Raw genomic sequence first — 19,258 nt, 5'->3', positions numbered from 1 at the left:
AGATTAGATTCCGTGTCTGATTGCTCTTGTTCAATTCAGATAGCGTTATCAGTTTCTTTGTTTTGAAAAACATAATAACCTGATGAAGTAGGTTTAGTTTATTGTCATGATCATACTAAATACATCATTTTTCCTTTAAGGATACTTACATTGGAGGGGAAGATCCAGGGATCCCACAGATTTTAACCTTACTTATGGTGAGCAATGTTCCTAAATCAGCTGGCAATAGAGTTGTCAAGTGACACAAGGTAACGGCCATCTTGCTGGCTTCATAGGAAAAATTACCTCCCACTGGTCTCAGGTGGGTACCAGAGTTGGGGGAATGGGACATGAACTCCTTCCCAGGTGTGATGTGGCTGTGATAACACACCTATGTAGCTCCTCTACCCTGCCTTTTGTCTTCATGCCAGAACTGCAAACAACCCTCTTAAGCAAGATCTGGTCTTGTTCCAGTTGGAAACCATTTTTATTTTTATATTCCTTCATATGAAGAAAATTAGTTCTCACAACAGAGTAGTCTTTTTTTTTAAAAGATTTATGACAACATGAAATGTATTTTGTTTCTTCTAATTTGCCTTGTTGCTAAAATGCTATTTTCCTCATTAAAAATTATGACATTTGGAAAAAAGTATATGCAGGAATGAACAGCATGTGGGATGTCAGCCTTGCATTTCACTGATAAAGAACTGCTGGGACAAGGGAGCGCAACACCGAGTCCTGCCCTGCAGAGAAACCCGCTGAGAGCAAGCAGTTGGCAGCAAAACCCTCGCCTGCCATTCAGCCCCTCTGTATCACCATCCCAGGCCACCTCACCATCCCGCTCTGGGGTTCTGTGTTTATTTTCAATGCTAGCAAAAATGATCAAGACATTTCATCAGGGCAAAATGCAACACTTCTTCTCCCAAAGACTGCTTAGGGAAGAAAGGAAGCATCACTTAATAACTATAGTTATGAAGAAAAGACAGAAAACCATGGACCGATGGAAAAACCCTAGATTAAGGCTTGGGCAGGGATGTGCCAATTCCAGGAAGTAAAGAAGTAGGTAGAAGGTGGCTGGGCTCTGGCAGGCATGTGCCGAGCTAGAAACCACATCATGGTGTGCCACCAGCAGTATTCCTGTATCACCTCTCAGTCTTCTCTTTTCTCTCACTAAATCCTGACAGTTCCTCAGATTCAGATGCATTGCCATTTACAGCCTATTAATGTATCATCTCTAGAAATATTGTTTGTTTCTCTAGTTGTTCTCTATTACTTAATATACACCACCCTCTCCACCCAGTTAGGTCTTTTCTCTAATTAGGCATGTGTTTTCCTAATTTTATTTCTCAGTGATGAAATAATGACATTATATTTTCTGAAGATTCAGGTTGTTCTCTGAATTTGGGTGTCATAACAATTTGAGAGGAGCTCTGAGTCATGATTTAATAATGGGAAGAAAATAGTAAGTACTGTGCCTAAGGGAAAGGCATAACAGTAGCCATTATCTGGAGCTGATGGCAGCTGAACTCTGATTAGGAACAAGACTTGTTTTTACAAGTGTGATCACCGGAATGCGACGAGGGAAACAGCCAAATCTCTGTGCTTTGATGTGTCCAGAAGAAGAATGTGTACCTTTCCAGGTGACTTAGGTTAGTCAAAGACAAGTCCCTGGCTCAGCTGGAGGGACAATCTGGTAATGGCCCCTTGAAGCAGTACTGTATCGCCTCGTGATCCTTTCTGGCCTTGGTTTCCATACTTTTTCTAATTTAATGGGAACAGTGGAAGTATTCTTCATTGCGCATGAACAGCTGTACGTTTAGTGAGGATTTAGCATGATGTTTCCCTGAGTCTGGTGGGGAGAATTTTCTGATTATCGAACTGTGAACTGTCAGTGGCATAATTTTCCTAAGCACTCGGGGAGCAGTGTTCTTACAGTGCTTACATGCCTGGAGATGCAGAGAGCACTGCCCATACCTACTAGTGCCAAAAGTGGTTAGGAAACAAATGACTGATTTCCAGAACTGGATAATTTGGAAATACCGCAATGTGCCTTTCTGCATCTTTAAGCATATCTTTTAAAGCCTGATGCCAAGTGACTTCAGCACCTAATCCTGCTATCAAAAGCATGTCAATCCATTAGGAATTGCTCAGGGACAATGAAAATGGGACTGTTAGGCAAAGCCTTCAACCCCGATGGCTGTCCAGGACTAGTGGTTTCAGCTTGCTGTAACTCATTGGGCTGCCAGCAGCAGCAGGTCAGAAGATGCCCCAGTGGCAGCTGAGGTGCCTCTGCTGCAGGGAGGGACAAGGAGAGACAAGGCCCTACTCCATCCATCAGGCACCCAGACAGCAAGCTGCCCTTGCTCTCGAGCCCCAGCCAGCTCCCACTGGAGCTCTTCTAAAAGACTTGGATGCTTCTTAACAATAAAGTTAAACCCTTCACTCATTCAGATGCCTTTCATTCTTTATTTTTCCTTAACTCACCTTCTATGAAAACACCAGTGACAGCCACTGCTAGTTTTTCTTGCACCAGATTTGGCTCAAAGTTAGGCGTGTGCTCTGTTTGTTTTGTATGCAGAACAAATAGCAAGCTTAGCTGGGGAAAGGACCCACAGTAGTTACCTGACCACATAAACCACAGTAACATCAATGAATCATTCAATCAACTAATAATAGCAGGTAAGAAAAAGCCAGGAAGACCCACTCACTCCTATGTGTTCTGCAAAATGAAAAGCTAATTCATAAAAACTAGTCTTTGGAATTGCGTCCCATGTTCCTGAAATCTCTAAATGCTATAAAAATCATGCATGGTAAAATGACTCATCTTTGAAAGGAAAATGCTCAATTTAAACCAAAGAACTCTTGACTTTTTTTTCTTAAAGATAAGCAATAATTTATTTCTCTTTCATCTTCACAATTATCACATACTGCCCAGCTACATGACCAATGCCACTACATAACACAGGAGAATTGCCCACCTACACTTCACTTGGACAAATACAATTGCAATTTACAGATTAAATGTACTGTACAATGTGTTGTTGGAAAAATGTCATTCTTATCTATATGATGGGATGTGGCATATGATTTATAAACAGATGCACTCTGAGATGTAAAACGTTAAAACTTGTTAAGCCAAGGATACAGTATAAAGCATTTTGTTTTGGTATTGTATTGTTACTAAAGTAGAAAAAAGAAAACTAGAGAAATAAATCCAGATCTTAACTTACAGGATATGTATTAGGTTAAGAAATTAATTGGCTTCTCCACTTTTTTTTTGTTTTGCTTTTCTTTTTCTTTTTTTTTTTCTACAAATGAATAATATGAATATATTGCAGGATACAGAAAGACTGCCAGATAAAGAAGGTACCGTTATATGAAAAACAAATGAAAAATTACCAGGTAATTTTGCTTACAAAAAAGGTCAAACTATAAACAGTCACAAAATATATAAAAATGCCACATTGAACGAGGCAATCGTACTCTACCTAAACTGGTAGTATACTCTCTGAAAGAAGTTGCGTTCATACAGTAGTAACTGATAAAAAGGCATTGTGCACTCTTGTGCCGTCCGGAGATTTAGCACCGTGTGTCATCAGTTCTTGGATTGTCATCCAGTTGTCCAAGATTTTCTTGTTTCTCTTTTTCATCATCTTTTTGTGACTCAGTTCAATAATGTTAATTTCCTTTTTGCCCTCGCTGCCACTCTGCGGACTTTCCTTAAGACACTCCAGCCTGCTTCTCATCATGAACTCCCGCCGCCTCCTCTGCTCCTTAGCTCGCACCAAATGCTGCTTCCGCTCTTCTTTGCTCCAGTAGCGACCCATCTTCATCTCACTCATCGTATCATCATCTGTCGTCATCCCGCTCCTCTCTTCTTTAATTTTTAAGGCACGTTCCTTCAGGATTCTGTCTCGAACTGGTCTCTTTGTGATGTACCTCGTCCCATCACTCCTTATTTTCACTTTCCATTCCATCTTCGGCTCCGCACACTTCTGCGAGTCTTTGCACATGCTCACCAGGCTGAGCTGGCTTTGGGCGTACTCCACAGCAGACTTCTGCTGGATCAGTTGCATATAACTTTGATAATGTTTTGCATGAGCAGGTATATTCCCGTACCTGTAAGAAGAGCTGTGATATGGAGACAGGTAGGGAATATGCTCACTGCTCTGCTTTTCCTGGTCTGTGAATTTGCTGCTTTCTGATGCCAGCACTGCATCCTCAGCAGCACTGTTTTGCTCAGTGGGTTTGCTTTTGGCTGAGGTTGTCTCCCTGTTGGTTTGTCCTGAGGATGACTGATTAGCCACAATCGTGCTCCTCAGGTTTTTCCTGTTGGTGATGCTAATCATTCTCTGGAGAGAGTTATCGGGGGATCGCTCCACTGTCAGTGGAGTGCTCCTGCAACTTTCGGCTGTGTTGTAGGCGCTGGAGCTGTCCTTGTCAGACTTCTCAGGGTGCTCCATGATGTCATCCAGTTTGCCTCTTTGTACATCTATGCTGGTGTTATAATTCCTGAACCCTTCGTCATGTAAAGCCCAAATGTCTCCATACTGATCCCTCACCTTTTGGAGCCGGTGAGCTTGCATAATGTTCTGACATTCAAGTTCAATGTTCCTCAGCTCCTCATTGAGTAGCTGCAGCTCATGCTCCACTCCATCTTGCTCTCTTCTGTTGCACTCTATTGTGCTGCTCGAGTAATACAGGTCGTACTCCCCGTGATTTCGAATCTTGCACTTCAGTTCCAACAGCTGCCGAAACCTTTCACATTCCTCCTCTGGGTTTCCTATGAAATCAGATTCAATGTATTCCCCAGACATAAAGCTTTCATTACACTGGAGCTCAACGCTTCCTAACGTATCTTGGCTGTGGCCCAGCTCCCGTTTGCTCTGCAGGGTAGCGCTGTTCTGCTCCTCAGGTGCATTTTCTTGCTCTGAGCTCTCATCATTGCGCAGACTTTCATCTGTAGGTCCCACCCCACTGTCCTTCTCATGATTGTTGGACGATGAGGTTGCAGTGTCTGTAGTGCCATCCTCCTCTTCATGTTTCTTTGGCTAAAAAAATGAGCAAACCAAAATGATTATCAAATGTAGACCATATTACATGAGAATATTTTCCAGCTCTGTTTTGCTTAAACAGCTGGGATCTGATTTAAACTAAATTAAAACAGATCACTAAACAGCAGTCCTACTGCTCATAGCTTTTAAACATTTCTGAGAGTCATGCTGTGGTGGCCATACTGAGTGAAGTAGATGAATTACAGCACTAGCGACCTATCTTCTAAAGTCCGGAAAGAAATATTTCCCTTTCTAGCTAAGCCATCTCTTTGCAGTGCTTAAAGATAATGATCACCAGATGGTACACTGGTTTTGATTCTGGATTATGGCCAGAGACTGGTGGAGCTGAAATCTTTTCAAACTTGGGAAAAAGCTTCAGTACTGGTATCACTTCAAAAAGATAAAGCAAGCAGCCAATCAAACTATGAGTAGTACAATCTAAGAGGGTGCAAAAAGACTACTGTCATCAGTGGGGTTTTTTTGTTGTTTTTTTTTTTAACCAGTGAACTCCTTGTTTGCTCCATGGAGATGGGCAGGGTTGCAGCCTGCAGAGGGCTAGCCTGTTCCACTATACCCTCTACTGCCATCTGTAACATTTCTTGTTTTCAGTAGTCTTTTTCTGAAAGACCGTTCATTTTTGTCCTGATTTTGGCTAGGATAGAGTTAATTTTCTTTCTAGTAGATGGTATACTGCTGTGTTTTGCATTTAGGATGAGAATAATGTTGATAACACACTGATATTTTGGTTGTTGCTAGGCAATGTTTACACCAAGTCAAGGACTTTTCAACATGCTGCCCTGCCAGTGAGGAGGCTGGAGGTGCACAAGAAGCTGGGAGGGAACACGGCCAGGACAGCTGACTCAAACTGGCCAATAAGGTATTCCATACCATATTATGTCATGTTCCATATATAACTTGGGGGAAGCTGGCCAGGGATGCAACCGCGGCTCGGGAACTAGCTGGGCATTGGCGGTGTGCGGGTGGTGAGCAATTGTGCTGTGCATCTCTTGTTTTGTGTATTCTTCTATCATTATTATTATTATTATTATTGCCTTTCTTTTCTGTCATATTAAACTGCCTTTATCTCAACCCATGAGTTTTACCTTTTTTTTCCAATTCTCACCCCCATCCCACTGGGCAGGGGCGGAGGGTGTGAGCGAACGGCTGTGTGGTTGTTGTAGCTGCCTGCCAGGTTAAACTACAACAATTTTGAATTCTAGGATTTTGCTCAAGTAGACCCCTCTCCGTCACATCCCTGGAGACCATTTTTGTTCCCCAGTTGGAGTTTATGTTTCTTAGAAATAGAAACAGCCTTTTACCATTAAGCGTAGAACAACACTGAGTGCTTGCCATGGGCATAATGTCAAGCTTTTAGGCTGTTGATTTTGAATTCACACTCCACTCATTGTACCTAACCTATTTATATTCTCAACCTATTTATATTCTCAAAGAATGTGAGATAATACCTCTCTGAAGAGATAGACACTTTTTATTTTTCAAACTGGATAAGCAAAGAATTCCCCCCTATTTCCCTTACAGGGCAATCATGCCAAGTGCAATTTATATGGCCTGTTCGCCAAACATCTAAGTGTATACAGTACCAACCAAAACCGTTTCTCTTTTAGGAGGTATAATTGCATAATTATGTATAATGGTAGTAATAATCAAGGGAGAAAAAAAGTACAGTGCACCCAGTGAAAGGAAACAAACTCAAAGAGGCCACTGTCATAATTCCCTTTATCTCTACTTTGACAGACAGTAAAACAGGATGAAAATTTGTCTCCTATTTATCCTTTCTCTTCTCTTCATGTGCACCTTGTGATCACACACCCTTCAGCTGGTTTCCTTTCTTCAATTGTTAGGAAAAAATAATGGCCTAGTCTCAGAAAAACAAAAATAACCTCCACCTCCCAAATGCAATCTAATAGTGGAATAAAATAAATATCGAAAATTCAGTTTCTGTGACAGACCAGTTAAAAATTTCTGAAAACATATTTTAGCAATTTGTTTTCAGACAAGATCTGCAAAGCAAAACTTATCTTTAAAATCATAGCATACATTTTGCACTCATCATTTTGCTCATACAATGTGCAGCTGATAACAAAATGCACAATAAATGTATAATTCACATGTAGCTTTGGCAGCCACACTGGCAATGTGCCAATTACTATCTCCCACTCTCCCCAAATGGGCATAAACTGTCCCCTTGAATTTAAACGTCATGGGACAGAATGTATTCAGTGTTATTCAAGGGATTCAAAGGTTCAATGTTTCTTGATGTTGTAGGGCCAGAATTTTCTAGAAAATAGATTTTGAAACTGCAAGGGACAAAGGCAGAGTTTCATGGAAATTCTGCAAGTTTTAAAAATGCAGTAGTACGTATTTTCCCCATGTGAGATCCTCTCAGGTCCTTCTACTTATCCACTTAAAAAACAAGGGTATCTTGTTGACATAGGAAGAAGCAATATGAAGAGTAGTACCAATAACACTCTAAATAACTATTGTAGAATTGTTCTATAATTATAATTTATCTACTCTTTGTTTCCTCAGCTTATGCATTGTTGTGAAGGTGTATAAAGTATAATGGAAGATTTTTTTATTAAGGCTTTTGTTATATTTTTCTGAAATGGCTGCAACACTTTAGTTCCATTTTCAGGAGTAACTGCAATGTCTTCCCACATGACCTGCTTTTTAAGAGTTCCAAAACATCCTATTTTACACAGAGAAAAAAACCCCAATGTCTAGAGAATTCTTCCTGAAAACCACGAGTAACCAGAAAGAAGAGCACTCCAACCAGCCAAGCAGCCAGGGCATTCACCAAGAATGCTGGAGATTCAGGTTTAATTTTGTATTTTTCTAGATTACCTAGAGTGTCGCTACACAAGCTATTCTGGTCCCTTCTCATCTGCTTTGGAGCTGCTCCAGCTTGTATTGACCTCCTCTGCCCTCAAACTTTTCAGCAGAGAAGTGATTCCAATCTGGGTCACCTACACTGCACCCCTGCCACTGCAATGTGTAACCCATGTTTCTCACTGCTCTGGAAAATATTTAACTACTGACAGAAGTGAGAACCAGACACTGGGAGGACTGTGCTGCAGAACAGCCAAGAATTTGGGTGCCTAACCCAAATGCAGGCTCCATTCACATTAGAAAATGAGGAGGGCCAGGATTTGCTCTCCGACCCTGAGGGTGAGTGACATAGCACAACTTGCATCCATATGACTAAACCCATCTTACTCCCTAAGCAGGGTGGATTATCCATGCTGTGTTAGCACAGTTAGACAGCTTACAGGAGTTGAGCTCCATGATGCTTCCTCTGATGTTTCCAGCATGGTGCCATACCACCAAAGCATATATTTGAGCACTTCTGAAAAAAATCCCTTTACATGTCTATTTGTATAGGTGTTGAAACAGATTTTACAGTTTGGACCCACGCACTTTCAGAATTAGTGGCTCTTGCTTTCTACACCACTTTTATCAACAATTTAAACTTTGCTCCTTCAACTTCAACAAGGAGTTGGACTCGATGAGCCTTATGGGTCCCTTCCAACTCAGGATATCCCATGATCCTATGATCCTATGAACTTCCACTTTATTTAGACTGACTGAATATAATACACTGCCACCTACTCAAGTTACACTATCCATAATTAACACACACATACACACAAAAGATGTAAAAAAAGTAAACCCCATCTTTCCGGTCTAACAGAAATCAGATGGGTGGGATTGATTTGACCAAATGTAAATGTCTATAGTACAGGCATCTGAATGACAGGTAGTCACTTTGGGTTCCCCTCCCTGTCAGGAAGAAACAAGTGCCTGTACAATCAGATTCTTCTCAACCTAAAGCAGACATCCATATAACATTAAATCTTTCTCCAGTATGTGGATACTTGCAGCTAGTTCAATTAAGAAAATAGAAAGCAATACAGATATTTATTGTACTGCATGTTTTTGAGATGTATTTTAAAAAAAATCTTCTGTAACTCAAGTAAGGTAGCCCCTGGCATTTCGTCCTGGACTTGTCATGCTTGCCAGAGCCCCTAAACATGTGCAGACTGAGCAGTCTTTTACAACATGAGATTATTTTAATTTTATTTTGAAACGCAGCAAGCCTAATTCCAGGTTAAGTCCCTTCCGAAAAACAAGAGACAGTCTCCAATTGTCAGTGCATTTCTTTTGTCAATGTTATCTATCATCTATTCCAAACAAAGTGTTTGTTTTCAAACATATGTTGTCAATCTCTTCTACAATTACTTCTGTTTGAAATACCAAAGGGCTCCTTAGGCCTTATCTTTGCAGTGAGAACTCAGATAATGAGAAGGCGAACCTGGCGGTGCGTACAATCAAGCAATAAATGAACCTCAAAAGATTCTGCATTTCAGCTCCAGCAAGCATTCATGCCTATAAAATGGATAATCTTGCAGGAATTCAGGCACTGTTCTATTCTCATTTTACAACTTGTATATTGGGACTCAAGACCCAGGCTGCTACTAAAGTTTGAAGGCAGTGAGATTCAGTCGAAGGTTTTAATAAACGTAGCTGCTGGCCCCTCTGGTCAGTCTCTGACAGTGAGAGGGAGACTGACCGCAGGGAGAGGAATTTCCAGTGGCAGGCTGGCAGGCTAACCATGAGGTACTCCAGCCACGAGGGGAAAATGGGATTGATTTCAGTGGTGCACTAAAAGGGAAAATGCTCTTCTGCAAACAATGCTGTTCTTTTAAAACAGGCCTCACTCAAAAAAGAATATTCCCCAGATATTTTCACTGCATTTCAGCTTTGAATGAACTCAAATAATTTTTTTGTATCCAATTCTTTCTCTTCTTAATAGGTTTTGATATATTCCATGATACCGATAAGAATTTCTGCATGGCAAATGTATGGTATTCTTCTGAAAGTTATCTCTGCTGCACAATGAACCGCGATGTTGTAAAGGGGAAGGAATACAATGAGTTATAAAAATGGAGAATTACATCTTTCCTTGACTTTTATTGGACTATTCTATACAGAGAAGATACAATTCTTGATTAAATTCTATAGAGTGGCTCAAAAACATACAGAAAAGACACAACTATCTACTTAATTCTTCTATTACAAACTGTACCAGATTTTTCTCTGACAGCTCATACTAAATGTTAAAATGGCATTCTGTAAAACAGACTTGTATTTGGAAGGACATTCTGCTATACTGTGTATTCATTCCTGCAGCTCACAAGACTCATGACTACAGATAATTATGAAGCCAGAGGACTGTGTTTTGGTTCACAGAAATCAAGGCTGGCATTAGAGCAAAATCTCCATGGCCAGCCGGGGAGCTTGAAGATACTCAGCTTGGCCACTGGCAGTTGCAATGAGAGCAGCTTCATTGCTCTGATGGATTGTGTGATTCACCCCAGGAAACTGCTAGGTTTCCCAGCCTAACAAGGAGTGAAGAACCAGTTTTCCGACTTGCCGAGTCACTACATTGAGTCTAGAGAGACAGCAGCTGTCACAGATTACTGATGGTCCATTACACACCAAGCTGCATTTGGTTGATTCGATTACTCATCAGAAGGGCAAAGTAATGTCTAGCTGTCCTAGAATTACTTCAAGCAACCCAACGTCAGGCACCGACAGAGCACAAGTGACCATAATTTTTTCAAGTGTAGATCTCTTCTACAGTAATATAAAATCTCAATAGGGAACCCCCCCACCCTCCTTAGTGTAAGATCCCAATGAGGAATAAGCAATCTCAATGGCTTCTGTTAAACCACTTCACAGAACACCACTCTTCAATAATTAACACTATCCACAACTTGCATTCAGTGAGAAAGCCAAAGCTTGACAAGAACTTGGGAGTGGAATGTCACAACTGTGAAGTCATTTCAGAGGCCCCAACACATCGTGTGAGGGGCTAGTGGGGGTTTGAGTGAAAATGTCACTGTGCAAAGGAAATTGCGTTGTGAAGAACAAGTGTTCCTTCTGACGGGAAATCTTTTGCTATCCAAGATAAAATTTGTGGTTAAAAAAATAAACAAGATGCCAAGTATCAGTTCAAAGTAGCTAGCAGTGCAGTAGTTAGCACATTTAACCTGGGAAACTGAGGCTTGGATCGCTGCCTGGAAAAGAGGGTCATAACTAAAAGGCCACTATAAATCCTGTTGCAAGACTCCCTTCACCTCTGCCCCTGGAGTTCTTCCACTTTGTGTAAATAATTAAATGCTTCTAAGATCAAGGATTTGTAATCTGATCTATCATATTCCAGATAATTGACTTAATTATTCTGCCAGTGTCTCTGTCCCAATGAATAGTTAATTTATGTACAATGAATAGCTTTAATAGGAGCTATCACCTAGTCAATAGCCCAGCATCAAGGCTGGAGGGGAGGTGAGGAGGAAACAGGCTAGATGTACATTCAGGCCCCCACTGTGGAGCAGGCGGTGAGGTATGTGAAGCCATGTTTCCTGTTAGCCAAATAAGGTCCTTGGTTTCCAGAGGAAGGAAGGCTCTCACAGTCTTTCTCCCTCTCTTTACTTCAAAGAAAAATGCCTCAGGCTCTGCTTTTGAGCAATTCAGAATGGGGAAAAAATTGTAAGTCACAAATTTCTGTGGGTGGAAAAACAGTCTCTCCCCAGCTACACATACACAGAAGCCAGAAAATGAAGTTGGATTTTATTTTCTTGGCTCCACACAGGTGTGCATGCTGAGAGACCATCCAGCTCAGGTGTGGATAAGGTCACTTACGCCTTCCACAATAAAGTACAGCTGAGAAGACCCATCCCTTGATGAAACTGTATGGCTGGGGGTGCATATGCATCTTTGCCATAGTCACACTGCCTACAGCACATATGAGCAGGTAAAAGTCGGGATAGCAGCAAGCTGAGACTATGCTAACAATATGCTTATTTGTCTCCATTAACAAAACAAATGCCAAGCTGTGTGCTGTCAGTATAAGAAAAATACACTTGTATTACCAAAACACCTGTTGTTTATTTTAAACTCCTCTTCCATCTTGTTTTGCAAGCTCTCTGGTGCAAGGGCTGGCTCATGCCTCACATCATACATACAAGAGGGACATCTATCTCAACTTGGAGCTCTAGGTGCCACACTGATACAATTCATTAAAAAAAAAACAACTGGCAACAAATATCAACATAAACCCCAAACACTTCAGAATTAAAGAAGGAAAGCAATATTATTCTGAGAGTTCAGAGAAAGTGAGAAATCTGCATACTTATCACAGCCTCCTAAATTGTTTGCTAACTTGTGATACTGGGCCTAAGCATCTATTGTTCTCCTTTTCCTTACCTACAGCATGTTGGAGTTCACAGCATTTTAGAGACAAAATTCTATCAAAGCCTTTGACTCCATATAATAGCATAACATTTCATTCTCTATTTATAAAAACGTATACCTAGCAAAATTTCAAATGATACATCTAGTAGCAGTCCTACCTGCTCCACCTCGTTGGCTGTGTACTGCATTGCTTCATTATGCTGCTCTTCTAACATTTCCAAGTTTAACTCCTCTAAGAATTCATTCCTTTCATCATCCAGCCACCCTTCTTCCAGCTGCAAAGAATACATCAGTACATTATATTATGTTAGCAAGGACACATGCTAAAACAGGGTAAACCCAAATGGCAATGCTTGACTAGTTCTTTTTCTCCTAATGATTCTCTTCAGAAAGCCAGGCGGTAGGAGTTCACATCTCAAAAACAGAAGAAAAAGAAGGATTAAAAAAATGGGACTCATGCCTTTTATCCTTTCTTGAAACAGTATGACTGATTTTCTCTCATAATGAAGGAGACTGCACAGCATAGACATTACTTCCTTTCAAAAGGAATGAAAGGCGCAGTGCATAATCCTGACGCTGTCATGTTCATTACCACTGAGAGCCCCCACGCTGAAAGAGCGGCAACGTTACTAATAGGGCCAGGAGGCAACCGGGCTCTTTCCTCTAACAACCTCTGTCCCAGCGCTGTGCCCTGCTGTCGCCATCTCAATAGAAACCTTATGTTGCATTTCTGTCACCGTTTTCCCATTGATCGTCCAGGTAAACAAACAAACAGAGGAGGGTGACAGAAAGATGCCATGACTTGAAGGGAGGTTATTTTTGTTCTTGCAGTGTGCCTAGAAGCAAGGCTTATCCATTTATTTGGTTTTTTTCCCCAAGCGTAAAATAATCCTTTGACATTTGGTGAAGACAGTGTTGCTAAAGGACAGGAGAGGATGCTATGTTTTCTGTCAAGTGGATATATCCTCTCTTTGCACCTACTTTGCACCCTTCACATCTTTCTAAACTGATAAAACAGGCACCCCATGCCTAAAATGCTCTTCCTCCCATTTTGCTCATTGTGCACATGTGCACGTGGCACACATCCATTTGTATTTGTAATCCCTTGCCAGATGGCACGCTGCATTGAAAAGCAAAATATTGGTCAGTGGCACCCCTGGCTATGACAACAGGATCGTAGCCGATAGAAACATTGTTTTGTCACTGATGAAGGAACGAGAGGAAGAAGGTGACAAAATATGCTAAAAGGTAGAAGTCTCAGTATTAGACAATTACAAAAGTACCAACTATTCATGTCTCGAGACAGCAACAGCAAAGTAACACAGACCAACACCTACAGCAGAAGAAGCACCACTGCCTCAAAGCCAGGAGACCTCTGGCCACAGATGCCCATCAGAAAAGTTACACCAAACCAGCAAGTAGTAGTTCAAAGCTACCCAAGGAGTGATCAATGCTGTGTGTTACTTCTAGCTGAATACTGCCAGGAAACCACTGTTTCCTTCACAAACACTGATGTGTTTTTGCTCATGCCAATGAACTCTTACTATAAAGAACATCAGCATTTCACCATTTTCCTTGGAAAAAACAGCCTTTAACAGTTTGGGATTAGAAGGAGGCTTTTTTCCTTGAGGCCATGCAATTTTTAAGTTTGTCCTTAATGGGACTTTGAAACCACTCTCTGAAACATCTGCTACTGGCCACTAGTATTGTTTACTTGTCTTGTTTGCTTTTTTTTTCCTCCAAGGAAAGCATGAACAGAGTCTTCCTCTACCATAAAGGATGCAGTTGAATTTCCCTCATTTGAGGAACTTGCAGAGATTAAAAATCTGGAGGACAAAATCTGTCTCCCATAACATCCTGATAACCAAGCTTAGGAAGCGTGGGTTAGATGAGTGCACAGAGAGGTGGACTGAGAACTGGCTGAACAGCGGGGCTCAGAGGCTGTGATAAGCAGCGCAGAGCCTAGTTGGAGGCCTGTAGCTAGTGGTGTGCCCCAGGGGTCAGTACTGGGTCCAGTCTGGTTCAACATATTCATCAGTGACCTGGATGAGGGGACAGAGTGTACCCTCAGCAAGTTTGCTGACGAAACAAAACCGGGAGGAGTGGCAGATAAACCAGAAGGCTGCGCTGCCATTCAGTGAGACGTGGACAGACCAGAGAGTTTGGCAGAGAGGAACCTGACGAAATTCAACAAGGGCAAGTGTAGGGTCCCCTACCTAGGGAGGAATAACCCCATGCACCAGTACAGGTTAGGGGTTGACCAGCTGGGAAGCAGCGCTGCAGAGAAGGACCTGGGAGTCCTGGTGGACAACAAGCTGCCCATGTGCCAATGGACAATGTGTCCTTGTGGCCAAGAAGGCCAATGGTATCTTGGGGTGCATTAAGAAGAGCCTGGCCAGCAGGTCAAGGGAGGTTATCCTCCCCATCTACTCGGCCCTGGTGAGGCCACAGCTGGAGTTCCGTGTCCAGTTCTGGGCTCCCCAGTTCAAGAAAGACAGGGAACTACTGGACAGAGTCCAGCGAAGGGCTACGAGGATGACGAGGGGACTGGAGCATCTCTCTTAGGGGGAAAGGTTGAGAGAGCTGGGTCTGTTTAGCCTGGAGAAGAGAAGACTGAGAGGGGATCTCATCAACGCTTGTAAATATCTCAAGGGTGGATGTCAAGAGGACGGGGCCAGACTCTTTTCAGCGGTGCCCAGTGACAGGACAAGGGGCAATGGGCACAAAATGGAACACAGGAAGTTCCATCTGAACACGAGGAAAAACTTCTTCACTTTGAGGGTGACCGAGCACTGGCACAGGCTGCCCAGAGAGGTTGTGGAGTCTCCTTCTCTGGAGATATTCAACACCCGCCTGGACACGATGCTGTGCAACCTGCTCTAGGTGATCCTGCTTTAGCAGGGGCGCTGGACTATATGAACTCCAGAGGTCCGTTCCAACCCCTACCATTCAGTGAAAGATGAATCTCATTTGTGCAAATCTGCTGCTTTGATTGCAGCAAACCCAGTACCTAACTAATGGGAATGCTTATGTTATGTTATAGCTTTTAGAATAAAAATAATACATGGCTCAGGATACATGTGCCCTACGTACACACACATGTGAATAAACATGCCTGTGCCATTTGTTTACATATTAAACAGATTGTGCACTCCTCTGGTTCTGTTTCAAAACTTAATTATTCATTGGTATTCACTGTGCAAATAAATGATCAGAGAAGGTTTTCTTCCCTGTTACTGAATGAATGCAGTCAGCAGTCACCTTCAAGACAGCAATACTGGCATTACCATCTTCTATCTAAAAATAAAAGCCTGCTTAATCCTGCTCTCTTTTACCAGAGTCAAAGCAACACAACTAGCAGTAATCAGTTTGTGGACAGCCTGATTTCTGACATACTATGTCTTTTTATTCAGTTTTACATTAATATGTTCTTAAAACACATAAACCCCCAAAACCCCAAAACTCTCACACCAAAAAACACTTATAATTTGAAAGGAGCATCCATATAGGAAGTTATATTGGTACAGCTAAGTAATTCCTTATCTCATACTGACTTTTTCATGTTGACCAGTCTAAACAAGAGAATGAACTTTCCCTGGGCATGTATTTTATAAGTGAGTGGGTTTCAGTTCCATACTGAAAAACAAAATCTTAGTGAAAAATCGTAAGAATAATACTGAAAAAACTCTTTCAAAACTTCTGCAAACTTCCAGTGGGGGTTACAGTTTTGCAATATAAACTGATGCATAGCTTTTTTTGCTGCACTATGTCACCAGTTTTATGGGAATTGTTTAGATCCCTGAAAAACATAAAGGAAATGAATGCTGCAACTGTGAATCTTTTATAACTACCATATTCAAGTAGAGATTTCAAGTGGTACTGAATTACACTTACTCAATTTAATTTATACAGAGTATGCAGCTAGTGAGACAGAGAAATATCAGATCAATAGCATGAGAGAGAAATGGCAACATAACCAACTCTGAATTGTTGGCAGATGGAGAGAACAGTAACAATATAATATCTTTTTGCTTTGCAATGGCCTATAAACAGAATATAAACGGAAGTACAAAGAGTACTCTTCTTCCACTCTAACCCTCCTTTAGTCTGATGATCAACCTAACATCTGCCCCCTGCAATGACATAAAAAATTATTGGCATGGCAAGATTCTTAGCATTGGTATAATTTTATTTTTAAAACCACAGAAATGTTTCTAAAAGCTTTTGAAAATGCATCTCCCAACATACAAGCAGGTTTATGTGACCAGGGTCCTTTGAAAACAATTAGATCCACGTTTGCTGCATGGTACTGTAGTGAAAGTCCCATAACTGGTACATAAATGAACAGTTTAAATGCCTGCTTATAAGTGCATAGGATAAAAAGAGACATCATCAATGACCACCTAAAGCTTTGTGTAGTTCATATAAGTGACTGAGGTTAAGTATCGGAAATTTATCCCCAGAACAAATAATCATCATCTTACAAGTCATATATAGTTTTCAAATTCTACTTCATATTTTACTAATATCATATTAATGCTGTCAGCTTTAATTGCATACCTGCTTACTCTGTCAGCTGGAAAAGAATTGCTTAGTTTGGGGAAAACAAGCCCTAGTAATATCATGTTATTTTCTTTGTTGGCCAAACAAGGGCCAAGCTCTGCAATTATCTGTTTCATCCTTTTGTGAGGAACTTTGGCATTCCTATTTCTCAGCAGTTCATTACTTACAGTGACAGTGAATGTACGGTATAAGCCAGGTTCTGGCTCAGTGCATCTATTTAGTCTAACCTGCATCTCCGGTCTCGCGACCAGCAACACAATTTTCTTGCATTCTTCACTGGAGAGCAATGCCACTGCCTCTTCCCGATTCTGGACATCTTGGCCATTTATCTGGAAAACAAATGAAAGTGGCACATTAGTTTCTATTTCCACAAAGCAACACACAATAAAGGGCAGATATCAGCTCATTTGTGTTGAATGTATGGACAATGAAACTCGCACAACGGGCTCATCTTCAGCCCCTCAGTGGTAAGTGCCTTCACTCAATTATGCGCTTACTGTAAGAGCTGTATTGATCGTTGAAGGATGGTGGACATCAGAGGAAGCAGTTATGTTCATAAATGTCCAACCTGTGCCCTGGTAACATACATCTAGCAACACAATTAACCAGCCCCTGACAGGTGACGTTCATCTTTCTCCGTTCAGAGTAATGGAAGTGTCACTCTGAGATAATAGTGCTGGTGGAAGCAAGACTGGTAATGCTATAGCTGAAATCAGTCACGCTATATGCTGGTAGAGAGCCAATTAGAGAGCTACAGTATTATCTCTCACCAGGCAATACTTACAGGCCACTGCTTATTGCTGCTCCATTTAATCATTTTATATTTGTGTGGACAGCTTAGTATCCAGAACCACACAAAACATATGTATCATCTCCCTTACAAGGGGATAATCAAAATAAAAGTGGTTCTCCAATGAGGACGTGCTTTTCTCGCTACCTTTCTCCTATTCTGTCACCTCATTAAAACAGCCACATCCATGAGTACATGGAAACAAACACATTTTGCATTGTCCAAAACCCTTTATTGAGGGAATCAAATAGAAATCTTATTTTCCATGCGTATTTGGTTTTGTCCAATTCACAGCACAAGAAGTGCATTATTCTCATTGTGACACCAGCAACAAAAAAACCTTGGTCTATTTGAAAATGAGTGAATACAAAACAGGAAGACAGAAGGATCTGAATATTTGAGAGAGATAAAATCTTATAAGGATTTGATTTCGAAGTAGCAGGAACTTCCTGGTCAAAAAGTAAAGAGAAAGTTGTATTTCTGCACATATGTTTGGCCTGAAAGCCTTGACTCAGACAGCTTTAATTCAGACTAAAGAAAACTTCAGTGTACCCTGATTATCTAACCAGCAATGAGTAAAATGTCTGAGACCCTTCAAAGATTACATGAAGGGACAGCTGTGGTCTGTGGGAGACCAGACAACTGTTCGATAACGCAGAGCTGCCCTAACCCGAAAAGCAGAGATGCAGCCACAGAGGCTCAGGAGCAGATCTCCAGCTTGTGCAACACACCCCGCGGCTGCGGTGGCTGCTCTGGCAACTCCTATCAGCCTCATACAGCCTGGAGGTGCCCACCCCACACCGGCTGCACCACCATGAGGGACGAGCCACACATCAGCCTGCCCCACAGCATCTCAGCACTTGGCAGCCTGGAGGTTCACAACTAAAAATAGCAAGTCTCACTAGGACTGTCCTTATAAAACCTTTCCCTTGACTCTGTAACATTTGATGTAAAATACTCAGGGTGTTCTCAGATGCTTAAGGAGACTGTGAAGGTGATGGGAGAGGTGTCGGGTTTGTCAGAAAGAAAGAGAAGGGGAAAGTTTCAGCCGCAAAAATGTGAGGAAATCTGCTGTAATTTTGTGAGAAATACATCAAACAGAACGTCCCTCCCAGCCTTAACCAATGCCATCCGCCACCCACAGAAAATGCCCCCATACTCAAGGATCCGGCTCTTTCCCAGCCTTAGTGTAATCCCCCCGTAATGGCACTGTCACCTTCTATTTCTCTGAGTTATCTCATCAATAAGAGTAGATAGAGGGTCAATGTGTTTTCAGATATGAAAGTAAACCCCACATAACTCTCTGGGTGTTAACTTTAATGATCAAACTCATAGCTATATATCAGCACTGACATTAAAGTAATGCTCCAGTCTACAAAAGGACAGCAGAATTACCTATGCTTTTCTCTTGCCCCCGGAGTCTTTACTCACAATTGAAATGAATTTCATTAGGAACTGGAGAACATTTACCTGAACTGCTGTTGGCTCTCCACTTCATCCAGAAATTTTAGAAAGCAAGGAAAGGAGCAGAAAATGGACCTACCCTGTATTTCATTATTTTGAAATGCATAGAGTAGAAATGAAAGTTGTTTCT

The 19,258-nt window shown here is 41.5% G+C and overlaps 1 protein-coding gene across 2 annotated transcripts in view; it reads right to left on the bottom strand.

Annotated features, from left to right (window-relative positions):
* Positions 1 to 2,860: 2,860 nt before the first annotated feature.
* PDZRN4 (PDZ domain containing ring finger 4) overlaps positions 2,861 to 19,258 on the bottom strand; it is a 259,791-nt gene continuing 243,393 nt past the window's right edge. For both annotated transcript variants that reach the window (XM_075744679.1, XM_075744690.1), the window contains 3 exons: positions 17,102 to 17,203; positions 12,470 to 12,586; positions 2,861 to 5,030 (listed from right to left, as the gene is read on the bottom strand). In XM_075744679.1, coding sequence (XP_075600794.1) covers positions 3,504 to 5,030; positions 12,470 to 12,586; positions 17,102 to 17,203 — 1,746 coding nt within the window. In that variant the 3' untranslated portion in view covers positions 2,861 to 3,503. The remainder of the gene's footprint in view (positions 5,031 to 12,469; positions 12,587 to 17,101; positions 17,204 to 19,258) is intronic.

This window comes from Balearica regulorum, chromosome 1, assembly GCF_011004875.1.
Source record: "Balearica regulorum gibbericeps isolate bBalReg1 chromosome 1, bBalReg1.pri, whole genome shotgun sequence".
NCBI lineage: Eukaryota > Metazoa > Chordata > Aves > Gruiformes > Gruidae > Balearica > Balearica regulorum.
Note: the sequence above shows the minus strand (reverse complement) of the source record. Positions and strands in the feature narration are given on the sequence as shown.